The sequence below is a fragment of the Polypterus senegalus genome, chromosome 12, assembly GCF_016835505.1.
Source record: "Polypterus senegalus isolate Bchr_013 chromosome 12, ASM1683550v1, whole genome shotgun sequence".
Lineage (NCBI taxonomy): Eukaryota > Metazoa > Chordata > Cladistia > Polypteriformes > Polypteridae > Polypterus > Polypterus senegalus.
In genome coordinates this window covers 50,703,924-50,718,197 of record NC_053165.1, presented here as the reverse complement: position 1 = coordinate 50,718,197, position 14,274 = coordinate 50,703,924, and the positions used below count along the sequence as shown (strand labels likewise).

At 38.9% G+C, this 14,274-nt stretch overlaps 1 protein-coding gene across 7 annotated transcripts in view; it reads right to left on the bottom strand.

The window, feature by feature from the left end:
• Positions 1 to 14,274, bottom strand: part of grip2b (glutamate receptor interacting protein 2b) — a 435,329-nt gene that overhangs the window by 113,835 nt on the left and 307,220 nt on the right. For 6 of the 7 annotated variants that reach the window (XM_039771133.1, XM_039771132.1, XM_039771127.1 and 3 more), the window contains exons 2-3: positions 13,979 to 14,059; positions 3,608 to 3,743 (exon numbers count right to left, since the gene is read on the bottom strand). In XM_039771133.1, coding sequence (XP_039627067.1) covers positions 3,608 to 3,743; positions 13,979 to 14,059 — 217 coding nt within the window. The remainder of the gene's footprint in view (positions 1 to 3,607; positions 3,744 to 13,978; positions 14,060 to 14,274) is intronic. The other variant, XM_039771128.1, reaches the window with a different exon arrangement.

The window sequence follows — 14,274 nt, the reverse complement described above, 5'->3', positions numbered from 1 at the left end:
AAGCAATCATCTGTAGAACTTGCTGAGGATAGTGCTTGGCTTGCCAAAAAAAGCTGACGTTGATAGGAGCCAAATGAAACGGCAACTTCACAAGCAAGTAAACTCCTTTCAGCAAAATGGCTATAATTATGTGTGCCAGAGCACAAAATGGATGGAATTTCATGCAACAGAATGCAAAGTTTTCTGAGTGACGCTTTCAGGACCATTAAGTTCAAATGCTATAATCACGAAAACAGAGAGAGAAACACAAAAAAATGAAAGCCTAATGTGCAGGGGGTACAGGAACATATTCTCTAAAATAGCTGCGCAAACTCATACCACAATTAAAAAAAATAACTATTTTAATCAGTCATGAATTTGATCGAGGAGATTCTATTGCAATTTTAAAACCGTGTACTGTTCATCTATTGAGGTGCAAAATAGGTGTTCCTCCTAAGTTTTGATTTTGTTTGGCTTGTTCACTTTTTGTACACTTGGCCATTCTGCATAAACATTTAAAATGACCCAAGCTTTACAAATCAGATGAAAAATCAGGCAATGTTATCAGCATCGGTTGATGTGCCAACATGTCATAAATGAGAAAGCGATGGGGTAAAGGAAAAAAAAAACAAAAAAAAAAAGATCAGGCTATGTCCTCACTACTATATTTTCACTTAAAAATGCAGTTTTTAAATACATTTCAAATACGTATACATTTCAACAAAGCTTCTTTTTTGGCAATAAGGAGCTTCTCACATGCATAGTACCTAGAAAAACGTACAAACTGGATTCCAAAAAAGTTGGGACACTATACAAATCGTGAATAAAAACTGAATGCAATGATGTGGAGGTGCCAACTTCTAATATTTTATTCAGAATAGAACATAAATCACGGAACAAAAGTTTAAACTGAGAAAATGTATAATTTTAAGGGAAAAATATGTTGATTCAGAATTTCATGGTGTCAACAAATCCCAAAAAAGTTGGGACAAGGCCATTTTCCCCACTGTGTGGCATCTCCCCTTCTTCTTACAACACTCAACAGACGTCTGGGGACCGAGGAGACCAGTTTCTCAAGTTTAGAAATAGGAATGCTCTCCCATTCTTGTCTAATACAGGCCTCTAACTGTTCAATCGTCTTGGGCCTTCTTTGTCGCACCTTCCTCTTTATGATGCGCCAAATGTTCTCTATAGGTGAAAGATCTGGACTGCAGTCTGGCCATTTCAGTACCTGGATCCTTCTCCTACGCAGCCATGATGTTGTGATTGATGCAGAATGTGGTCTGGCATTATCTTGTTGAAAAATGCAGGGTCTTCCCTGAAAGAGATGACGTCTGGATGGGAGCATATGTTGTTCTAGAACCTGAATATATTTTTCTGCATTGATGGTGCCTTTCAAGACATGCAAGCTGCCCATGCCACACGCACTCATGCAACCCCATACCATCAGAGATGCAGGTTTCTGAACTGAGCGTTGATAACAACTTGGGTTGTCCTTGTCCTCTTTGGTCCGGATGACATGGCGTCCCAGATTTCCAAAAGAACTTTGAATCGTGACTCGTCTGACCACAGAACAGTCTTCCATTTTGCCACACTCCATTTTAAATGATCCCTGGCCCAGTGACAACGCCTGAGCTTGTGGATCTTGCTTAGAAATGGCTTCTTCTTTGCACTGTAGAGTTTCAGCTGGCAACGGCGGATGGCACGGTGGATTGTGTTCACTGACAATGGTTTCTGGAAGTATTCCTGAGCCCATTCTGTGATTTCCTTTACAGTAGCATTCCTGGTTGTGGTGCAGTGTCGTTTAAGGGCCGGAGATCACGGGCATCCAGTATGGTTTTACGGCCTTGACCCTTACGCACAGAGATTGTTCCAGATTCTCTGAATCTTCGGATGATGTTATGCACAGTTGATGATGATAGATGCAAAGTCTTTGCAATTTTTGCTGGGTAACACCTTTCTGATATTGCTCCACTATCTTTCTGCGCAACATTGTGGGAATTGGTGATCCTCTACCCATCTTGGCTTCTGAGAGACACTGCCACTCTGAGAAGCTCTTTTTATACCCAATCATTTTGCCAATTGACCTAAATTAGTGTTTATTGGTCTTCCAGCTCTTCGTTATGCTCAAATTTACTTTTTCCAGCCTCTTATTGCTACTTGTCCCAACTTTTTGGGGATTTGTTGACACCGTGAAATTTTGAATCAACATATTTTTCCTTTAAAATGATACATTTACTCGGATTAAACGTTTGATCTGTCATCTACGTTCTATTACAAATAAAATATTGACATTTGCCATCTCCACATCATTGCGTTCAGTTTTTATTCACAATTTATTTAGTGTCCCAACTTTTTTGGAATCCGGTTTGTACAAAGACTGTAAGAACGTTAAGTTTTAGATAGTGGCAGGACTACCTTGGCCACATCCATATTCCTCAGTAATTCATGCCAACATTTTACTTTTAAGGGAAAAAATACATATTAAAAAATATAAATAAATAAATTGCACATATGCAATGACAATTATAGATGTCAGTCTTTGTTACAGTGGTGGACTTCATATCTCTTTACAAAATTATCTTTAAATAGGTTAAGCATATACAGTGACATACTGTATATGATGATGATGCTGCACATACAAACTTCAGAACCTAAAACTCTCACACCCATTTAGTCCAATTGTGGGTCAAGTGGTAGCGGGGCTCATCTCAACAGTGCTGGGCGCAAGTCAAGAAGCCGTCACCGATGCACTCAGTCTTACTGTACGTACCACCACGCTCACAGCATCAATTTTAAACTGACAACTAAACTAACCTGCACATCTTTGGGGGATACAGAAGGAAAAGTAAAGAAAATCCCATGCACACACAGGTCAATATCCAGCTGAGGAATTCAAAACCAGAACATTAGATCTGCGGGACAGACGTGTTGTTCCATGTTGCACAACTTCACGATCATTTATAATGTTTGCTTAACTTTAAGGAAGAACAAAATTGCTATCATTTTCTAAGGCAGTAAAAAAAATCCCTTGGCATATGTTATGTACGTACATGCTGTGATTTATGACAGAAATGTGTCAACTTACGCTTCTGATCTTAGCTTATTAAGTGCATTAAGCACAAAATGCCAAAAATATGTTGGGTGTAAGGATCATACTGTGTCTCATGTTTCACAAGGGATAAATTAAAAGATGACACTTAATTCCAAATAAATATTTAGTTTATTACATACACTTTTTTCCTATCTTAGACAGCAAGAGAGCATTAGGTAGACCATGAAAAAAATTCATAGAAAAGCTTTTATGAAATAAAACAAAAGAGCATGAAACAAAAAATTAAACTTATTAAAGGCTGGAAACAAAATAGTGGAAAGTGCAAATTGAACAGACTCAATTAGCCAAGAGGGAACACTAGGGAGCTAATTAGGCCCCCACCTAATCCCAGTCTATTTGATAAAGCCAATGAAATAACAATAAGGATTAGCGGCCTAGTATGCAGTTTCAAAAATACAAATGTGGAACTAACCCAGCTTTTTTTAGTTGAAGATAATTTAGGCTATATCTAATCACACACACACACACACAAAAGAGAATCCATAGAAATGTACATGGCTTCTACACTCTTACCTTGCCGCCAGACCACCAGATCGCAGGTTGGACACTCGTGGCTTGCCATCTTTATCTGTACCTCCAGAAATGGTCAACCCCAGGGTGCTGCCTTCCTTCTTTATTAGCTCCACTATCGTGACACCCCTAAATTCTTCTGTCAATATAGAAACACAATCAGATATCCATAGTTTCACAATGCAAAGTTCAGATCAGTTTTTTCATACAGCATCATCTTCCAGTGACTATTAGCAGATAATAGAAGGTCTATATGTGTCTCCATTGCCTGCTCAGAAAGTTCATAACGGTGCTGAACAATCTTACAGGAGCCCAAGACACAATGTACAAGAACTGCTAACTAAAGAGCTGAGCTTCATGTTTTAACACACTTATCGAACCATAACCCACAATGCTTAATCAAAGATATTCAGAAGGCTACATTTGCTTGCTTTTATTCTAAGCAATTTGCAAAAACGGTAAACAGAATAGAGTAGGGGCCTGTTGATTCAGCAAGTTTAATAGGACCGGTAGCTAAAGTTGATTGCTACAAGTGAAGAGATACATTAACTAATAATTTACAATCACAGATTACAATCAATACAGCAATTAAACTTAAAAAACAAATTAACCACTAATGTAAAAGATCACAGAATTTTTTTTCTTTTTCTTTCTATTCAGTTTGACAGATATTCACAGCACAGTGGGTCTTCAATTGTCTCTTAAATACATCAAGGTAGTCAGTAGAATGGATGGAGGTGGGTAGTTCATTCCACCAACACAGAAACAGACTCTGGATTGAGACCTGATACCGTGCAGAGGTGGCATCACCAGACGCTGTGTCCTGGAAGACCCAAGTGGGCATACAGCCGTATAGCACTTCACCAGTGTCACCATATACTGTACTCAGGTGCTGACCCATTGACTACTCTGTTAACAAGCATCAGGGATTTGAACTTAATGTGTGCTGCTACAGGTAGCCAATGTAGCGACCCGAAGAGAGGACTGACATGTACCTGTCTCAGCTGGTTAAATACAAGACAGGCCATTGTATTCTGGAACTTCTGCAGTGGCTTGATAGGACATGCAGGTACTCCTGCCAGGAGTGAGTTGTAGTAGTCCAGACGCGACAAGACCAAAGGCTGAACCAGATGTTGTGTGGCCTACTCTTGCAGATGTCATACAGCGTGACCCTGCTACTATTTAATGCAGCCTCACATAACAGCTTTAAACCATTAGAAACGTATTGCAAAAGGAGAAAAAAAAGGCCAGACCTGTTGCCCAAAACATCTGTCAGCTTGTTTTTGTTATTTTGTTCTTTCTTTTGTTAAATTGTTAAACCCAATACTGAATCCTTTTCTTGTTAGCACAGCAAAGTACCTTGTGATGGTCAATGCTGTTATTGTCACTCTAAACTAAAAAGTGACTGAATAGTTTGTTGATGGCATCTATTGCAGAGTGGAGTGTACACTCACTTCACTATATCCTTTATTCAGAGGGACACCAGAGGACCATCTATTCCTGATATTTTCAGCTGCCATGTTAAAACCCCCAGGCCCCTAATCAACATAATAATCTCATTGAGTGTTCTTGCCGATACCCTTTCTTTCATGGTTAGAAGGTCCTGAAATGTAGACATGTTCTCACTAATCCATAGGCCACTTAGCCGAAAAAGCTCTTCACCTTCTCACTGCAGTCATCTCCTGGACATCTGCTGTTCCTTTTGAAAAAGACATCTTTGTCGCTCTGTCTCTTCAGGTTCATTTTGACTCTAATTAGCCCCGATTACTGAGGTGCTGCTGGTGCTTGGCAATTTAAAAAACAATTACAACCCTTTATAAGCAGCAGGCTGCAAAATGGCTGTTTTCCTGCATTCTATTATAATAAATGTGCTACAGAGCAGAAAGTTTATACACATTCACATAAATAAAGTTACTCAGGAGGCACATAGTTGGACTTATTACTTTAAGCCTGACAGTTTGTATTCACCAGTATGTTAATTTTTCTGAGGATGATTTTTTTTTTTCTCATTTGACTGTAAAGTGACCAGACATGACTGAATGAGAGAAGGTCTTATGATGGACTGGTTTCCAGTCTGAAGTTGGTTGCTACCTAGTGCCTGGTAGTGAGGAAGTAGAGATCTGGCATCTTTAGAAAAAACAGGCTGCACCATAGATTGATGGCATTAATGAATGACCCAGGGCCTTGCACTTTCTTTATCACTAATAGTGTCCATACATGTAAGACATAATTGCATACAGTTGCTTATCTTATGCAAATAATGATTTTAAAGTTTCAAAACAATTTAGAAAAGTTACTGAAATTCTTTTACCTTTGAGCCACAGCCAACTGCTTATTCAGAATTGTTACACATTTTTACAGTGGCTGCTTTAGAAGGTCCTGAACTTTCATTCTACTATGACCTCTAAAGACTTCCAGTCATATACATCCTGATTTGAAATTGCATAATCTATATCTATGTATATATATATATCTATATATCTATATATCTATATATATCTATATATCTATATATCTATATATATATATATATATATATATACACAATTCTTTTCGCATTTAAAACAGAAATTACGTATGACCACAGAACATATTATAATGCACTCGCTCACTCATGTTTGAAATGGAAATTACATATGACCACAACAGTCAGGTAACACAGAGAAAGAAGCAGATCGAGAGAGAAGTCTCGCTGATCAACGTATACGACAATCACAATTGAAGGCCTCACAAACACCCAAACAACGTGCTCACGTATGACCACAGGAGTCAGGTTACACAGACAAAGTGAGAGAGAAGGCTCGCTGATCAACGTATACGACAATCACAATTGACGGCCTCACAAACACCCGAACAACGTGCTGAACAGAATCAAATTTGATGGCTGCAGTGTTCACAGGCTACCACGTCACACAGGCGTCAAGGTCTGTATATGGAGGGATTCAATTATAACATTGAAAAAGATTATTGCCTACATCCAAAAGTTACAATAGGAGAAACGGACATCATGTGTGAGTACTGCCAAGAACAGAGGGTTAAATTTGAATCACGTGAGATGTGTTGTTTAGACGGCAAGGTGAAATTAACACCATTAAGCCATCCACCTGAACCGTTGTCTCTTATTTCTGGTGCAAATCCACATTCAACTCATTTTCTAAAGAACATTACGAAATACAGTTCGTGTTTTCAGATCACATCGTTTGGCACCACGGCTGCTACAGAGGATTCTGGCTTTATGCCGACATTTAACATGCGGGGGCAAATCTATCATAGAATTGGGTCATTTATGTCGTTGCCTCATGTGAGCCACAAATTCTTCCCTTACACTCAGTGAGTGAAGCCACTGGGTAATTTGCTAGTTTGGAATAAAAATAAATAAGTACATAAAAAATACACTATTTACATTACCTATAAAATAGTTGCCCCGTTGGACATTTCCTCGATTTATTGTTGTAAAACATTGAATCTCAGTGGATTTAATTTGGCTTCTTTTTATCACTGATCAACAGAAAACATTCTTTAATGTAAAAGTGAAAACAGACCTCTGCAAAGTGTTCTAAATTAATTACTAACAAAAAACATAAGATAATTAAAAGCACAAATATTCATAACCCAGTAAATATTTAGTAGATATATATCCTTGAGCCTTAATATGTCACACATGAATCAGAACTGGTGCAGCCAATTGGACTTAGGAGTCACAAAATTAGTTTAATGGAAATCTCCTGCCTGGGTTTCCATTAATTATGGTGTAAATGCATCTCATCAAGAAGGTTCAGCTTATGGTGAGTCAGTAGGGTGGCCTAACCTACATATCTAAGACAAAAGAACAAGCAGCTCCATGGAAAGGTGATTGAAAAGCACACATCAGGGGATGGAGGCAAGAAAATCTCCAAGTCACTGAATATCTCTTGGAGTCCAGTTACATCAAATCGTTAAGTGGAAAGAATATACAAGAGCCGTAAATGTGTCTAGAGTAGGTCATCCACAACTACTGAATAATGACACAATACGATGACGACTAGTGACATGGCCCACTAAGAGACCTGTGAGAACTCTACAGTGACAAAGAAGGGAGAGACATAGCACATAGAAAAACTGTTACCCGAGTGCTTCACCAGTCACAAGTTTATAGGAGAGTGACCAAGGGAAAAAACACACATGAGATCTCAGCTAGAGTTAGTCAGAAGGTACATGGGAGGCTCTGAAGTCAGATGGAAGGAGGAGACTGAAATTGAGATTTTTGGTCATCAGTCTTAGTACATCGTGTTCAAACACTGCACATTATCAAAAACACTCCATCCACACCGCAAAGTGAGGTGTTGTTGGCAGTATCATGTTGCGGGGATGCTACTCTTGTGTACTTATGTCAAAGTGATATTTCAGTTTTTTTAATTTTTAATAAATTTGAAAAAAATGTGTAAAATCCTTTCTGATTTGTTGTTCAGGGGTATAGAGAGTTGCTTAATTTAAATTATTCCCTTCATCGTTTTAGCAAAGCTCCTAAATACTTCCTAAATGCATTGTATATTGTCATAACCTGGATTTTAATTTTCACAGCTGTTCCTTGGTCTCTCAAAATACTTCAAAAATAATTTTGGAGGATTTTGGAAACCAAAGTAGATATAGTAATGGTAACATTTAGTCCTCGTTTCAAGGTGTTTTTTCACTGGGGCTTAAAAGTATTTATGTTCTCCCGCTGCACCATTTTATTTTTTTGTAGGCATGCTGTCATTTTGCAACACTCTGTGTACTGTGAGGAGGGCCAGGAGTGCGTGACGTATGATGTCATTACAGTGATAGTAAAAAGCAGGGGTATTCGGCTCTGGTCCTTGAGGCCCAAAGTAGTTGCAGGTTTTTGATTTAACCAGATTTTTAAATTAGAACCCATTTATTTACTACTAAAGCAATATGCTTTTCTGGGATTCATTTTAGTTGACTTGTTTGTTACAATTCAGAATGTGGTACAGAGAAAGACAGAGAGATAGCACACTGGTTAGACCTCATGTGGAGTAAGGTGTAAAATTTTGGTCTTCAGGCTAGAAGACGTAAGTGCTAGAAAAAGTCCAGAGAAGAGTGACCAGGCCGATTCCAGGAGTGCAGGGAATGAGTTATGAGGAAAGGTTAAAGGAGCTGAGCCTTTTCAATGTAAGCAAAAGAGGATTAAGAGGGGACATGACTGAAATGTTTAAATGAAGGGAATTAGTCCGGTGGATCAAGACTGTTATTTTAAAATGAGTCCATCAAGAACACAGAGTTGGAACCTTGTTGAAGGTAAATTTTGCACTAACATTAGAAAGTTTTTCTTTACGCAGAGAACCACAGACACATAAAATAAGCTACTAAGTAGTGTGATAGACAGTAGGACTTCAGGGATTTTCAAAACTAGAACTGATGCTACTTTAGAAGAATTAAGTGGATAGGACTGGTGAGATTTGATGGGCTAAATGACCTACTCTCATTTAGATTGTTCTAATGTTCAGCTTACGTTTTGGATTAGTTTACACACATTTCACATTTTAATTGATTAAATAAACTCTAATTAGCCACATGCAGAGTGGACCTGTTCACATGGCAGGCTCCCTCAGGCTTGTTGTAGTAAAGAACTTTTGTAATGGTGACCTCAACTCTCAACTCTATTTCTTTGACACAGTCCAACTCAGATATCATCTAATACTGCTGAAGTTAAGGTTCCCTTTACAAAATGGAGTAGTACCACAATGCAACCACTGCCACTGATGGTCAACTTACTCAAAGTTCCATTTCATGAGGTCTAACCAACAAGAAATATTTATGTTCCACTGTGGTCATTCATTAATTCAGAAAATGTTCTAAAAGCTGCAAATTGGAGCTCTCAAGCATATGTTCATGTGAGAAGCTATGGGTTCTGTCCCTTCTGCTAATCATAAAAGATTGCTGGGCATTCTTTATAAAGAGTAAGGTGTTTCCCAGGGTTCAGACTAAATGATCCACCATGTCCACCTGGTCATTCTGGCCCTCTAATCATACTCTGTCCCTAACTGCCTAACTATGTCTCACACCACTTTACTATCTAATCGCTAACATGTGGAGAGTGTACTAGTACAAAAATGACTGCCATCACATCATACAGGGGGTGGCACGGTGGTGCAGTGGTAGCGCTGCTGCCTCGCAGTAAGGAGACCTGGGTTCGCTTCCCAGCCACTCCTTGTGTGGAGTTTGCATGTTCTCCCAGTGTATGCGTGGGTTTCCTCCCACAGTCCAAAGACATGCAGGTTAGGTACATTGGTGATCCTAAATTATCCCTAGTGTGTGTGTGTGTGCCATGCGGTGGGCTGGCGCTTTGCCTGGGGTTTGTTCCTGCCTTGCACCCTGTGCTGGCTGGGATTAGCTCCAGCAGAACCCCCGTGACCCTGTATTAGGGTATAGCGGGTGGGACAATGACTGACTGACATCATACAGGTGGATGCCACACATTGGTGGTGGTTGAAGTGGCTTCCTATTCTTTAGGTAAAGTGCTTTGAGTAGTGAGAAAAAATGCTATATAAATATAATGTCTTCATTATCATCATCCTGTGACCCTGATTTGAATTAATCAGGCTTGGAAATGTTATGTAACGGCAAACTCTTAAATCTCATTTATGTTATATTATTGCATATAATAAAATGACAAAACTTTTGCCATCCATGCAGACATAATATTACAGTGTCTATATAAGGGCTGCAATGTCTGATGAACAAAGGCAACAAGATACCCAAAGAAAGAAGGACGCAAGTGCTAGCATGATGTAATCGAAACAGATAGGCAGACCACTGGACTGTTGTGCCTTCCTGTGCTACTTGCATATTTAAATTGAGTTCTTTTTTAATGTCAAAAGCTTTACAATATGCATTTTTTTTTAGACTTGTCAGTAATGGAGGTTTAAACCAACTATCACAATGATTTTCCTATTTAAAAAAACCTGTGCCAACCCTTAATTATAAAATATATACATACCATTGTATAGACAAAGGAATCATAGGCACAAATTCAGCTTATAGTTTTTAAATCTTACTTACTTATAAAGCCATATTTTCTTGTTTAGCAAAATTTTAACTTTTTTCACACATTTTCTATGCTGATCCTGCTGGCGATACTGACAGGTAGGGCAAGGTAACCAGACCTCATCTCCTGTGCTGGTCTTCAACTTCCAAAGAGGAATTCCTGACCACTTAAGAAATTTTCTGTGACCTCCGATGGTTCTCTTCTCTAAAGGGGTGTCCTCAGTAAACCTTCCACATGAAGGCCTCAGGCTGCATCCTCATTAGATGCTCATTCCAGCTTAACTAACTGGTTGAGAGCGGCAGCAGCTCTATTGTCTGGCAAGACCTCAACACACCTTGCACTACTATGGATAATGGGCTTTACAGTCTTGGCACGAATCAACTGATGAAGCTACAGCCGTATCCAATACTGACATAGTGTTTCACCCTTATGGTCCACTGTGAGGTCTAGAGTACTGCTGCCATTGCATGAATCAGTTGGTCAATTTCAGAGTCATCTCTATACAACCCATTTTTCACAATTCTCCAAGATACTTAAACTCCTACACTAGGAGCTGCTGCCTCCTCAAAACTATAGAGAGAAGGGCATTTCTCTACCCTCATCTCCAACTGAAAGGCCCAGATTCTCATCTGTACCAATTCACTACTGACTGAAATCACCTCGAGAGGGCACTTTAGATGAGAATCAAAGAATGCCGAAAGGAAAGCTGTAAGGGTTCCTAAAATTAACAAGAAGGATAAAAAGCTTAAGAATAAGGACTGAGAGTCTTGAGGTGCAAAAAGTTGAACTACTGATGCTGATGTTACTGCTGTGAAATGCCAAGGCTAAACAGGAGAAGAAGTAGGAGTTTGGACTGCATATAACACATCTGTTTTGTGACTGATTAGCCAATTGTGTGTATCACCGCTCAGCATGTACTGAAGTAGAGAATGTACTCATCGCAGAATATCCAGGTGTCTTCAAGGACTTAGACAACGGTTTTGAATGTTGGGGCATTTTTTATTTTTACTTGTTTACTTTAAAAAGAAAGATGTACAATTTAATTTTGTATATCCCAAAATCACACAAGGAGTGCCACAAGGGGCTTTAATAGGCCCTGTCTTTTGAAAGCCCCCAGGCCTTGACTCTCTAAAACGACAAGAAAAAACCCTTGTAGTAGGAAAAAAAAAATGAAAGGCAGAGAGAGACCCCTTTCCAGGTAGGTTGGGTGTGCAGTGGGTGTCAAAAACAGGGAGTAAATACAATACAATACACAGAACCGTACACATCAAATCTCAATACAATAGTGCAATATAATACAAGTACAGAGAAAAGATATCAATTTTGCATTTTCTAAATCTTATAACAATGAGTCATGTTCAGAAACGGAACAGAAATAACACTATAATTTCATGTAATACTAGAGAAGATAAAAAATGTCTTTAATAGTTTTAGACAACATCATGAACTGTAGTTAAAAACCGAGCCCAGATAGGCTTCTGGGAGCTGAAGTAGCTTTCATATACAGTACGTCCAACTTCAACAGAAGTGATCTAAAAATAGTATTAGGTAATATACTTTTATTAGCTGCTGCTTGAGAAGGGTTTGACAAATTGTACTTCATATTTCTTAAAACACAAAACTTCTGAAAGAAACACCTAATGGTGAGTTAAAATCTCTGTTGGAGTCTCAAGCTTAATATTTTGGTTGCAACAGACCATGATGGTTGGCAGGTCAATACCTTGCTTTGCTGAATAACAGTAAAATTTTTAATTATTTTAATCTGTAGAAACAGCATTTGCAGCCATTAGGTTGTTTTTAATAGAACATAAATACTACGTACATGTTTTTTCAGTCTATGCATCATGCCATACAGAGCAACACTTGGGGTGCTCCTTTTCTCTTCAGTTAAATTTCTAGATACACTAAATGGCCACAGGCATTGTGGACTCCCCTCCAAATTAGTGAGTTCAGGGTGTTTCAGTTCTAAACATTGTTAACAGATGCATTAAATCAAACACATAGGCATGCAATCTCCTTTGGAAAGCACTGGCAGTAAAAGAGGGCTGTGCTGCCTTTAAAAACATGGCCCTGTCAGAGAATGTCACCACATGAAATTTCTGCTCTGCTAGATCTTCCCCGCTCAACTGTAAGTACTGTTACTGTGAAGTGGAAGCATCGAGGAGCAACAATGGTGAAGTGGTAGACCACATAATCTCACAAAGTGGGACCGTCAAGTGCATAACACATTCAAATTTCTGATCCTCTATGCTATGGCATCACTCATCTTCAGAGTTCCAAATTGCTTGTGGAAGTAACATCAGCACAAGAACTGCAAGTTGGGTGCCTCGTGAAATCTGTTTTCAACAACTTTGTGATGAACTGTAATGCCAAAAGTGAACCAGGTCTTTTCATTCAACATCAATACTTGACCTTACAAATGCTCTTTTAGATGAATAGTGACAAATTTCCACAGATATGGTCCGAAATCTTGTGGAAAGCCTTCCTAGAAGAGTGGTGGCTGTTATAGTCACAAAATTTTGGGGGCAACTCCATATTGATGTCCATGGTTGAGGTTTCCAGCAAGCTCATATAGGTGTCAAAGTCGGGTGCCCACAAACATTTGACCATATAGTGTAAGTTAAGGAGCACTATACAGCTCAGAACCCAGGTCGAGTTTAGAAAAGTATGAACATCTGTTTCGCTATAAGAATGAAGCTTCTAAGCCCCCACCTCCCTAGATGAAACAATTGCCCACAAAAGAAAAGTTGACACCAATATTGATGTTTGGTTAACTCCTCCATTTTCTCTGTGAAGCATGCCACATCCAAAAACACTACATAAAGCTATGAAGTGGATGTTGTGCTGCTGTATATCAAGGAAACATTACCAGTTAGTCTTATTAAAATTAGACTTTATCTAAATTGGGCAAATGGGCGAGGGGTTACTATCTGCACAGACAGACTTGCTGATAAGTATTTTTTATTAAATCCCACAAGATTCTAGTAGAATATATTTATAACAATACCTGTATTGCTGTCTGCATATTGATCTGGCAAAATTTTACACTGGATGCCCTTCCTGATGTAACCCTCCCCATTTATCTGGGCTTGGGACCGGCACGAAGAAACACACTAGTTTGCTTGTTTGTTTGCTAGATATATTGGGAGAGAGAGGAGAAGGATGGACCTGCCAGGTAAGAGGAATGGAGGAAGGCCTAAGAGAAGGTTTATGGATGTGGTGAAAGGGGACATGAAGGTGGTGGGTGTAACGTAGCATGATACAAAGGACAGGAAGATATGGAAAAAGATGATCCACTGTGGTGAACCCTAATGGGAGCAGCCGAAAGAAGAAGATATCTATGATAATACCTGGAATACTCTGTCGTCTTGTAGCCAAAGAATTTTCCGTTCCTCCACAGTCCTTACTCCCTTTTGAATACGGTCCATCATCTACAAAGAAGAGATGACAAAAAGATTGTAGTAATCATGGGGTTTGATACACTGAAAAGTACAATTTTAAAAAAGTCATAAGAAAAATGAAAGGTTTTTTGGCTTGCAAAAGCCTCAGTTGTGGTTTTTAATGATGTCATCATTTCACCCACAAGGATTTTATTTTTCTGATTGAAATAGATAATAAATTACTGTATTTAGTAAGACAAAGTGCC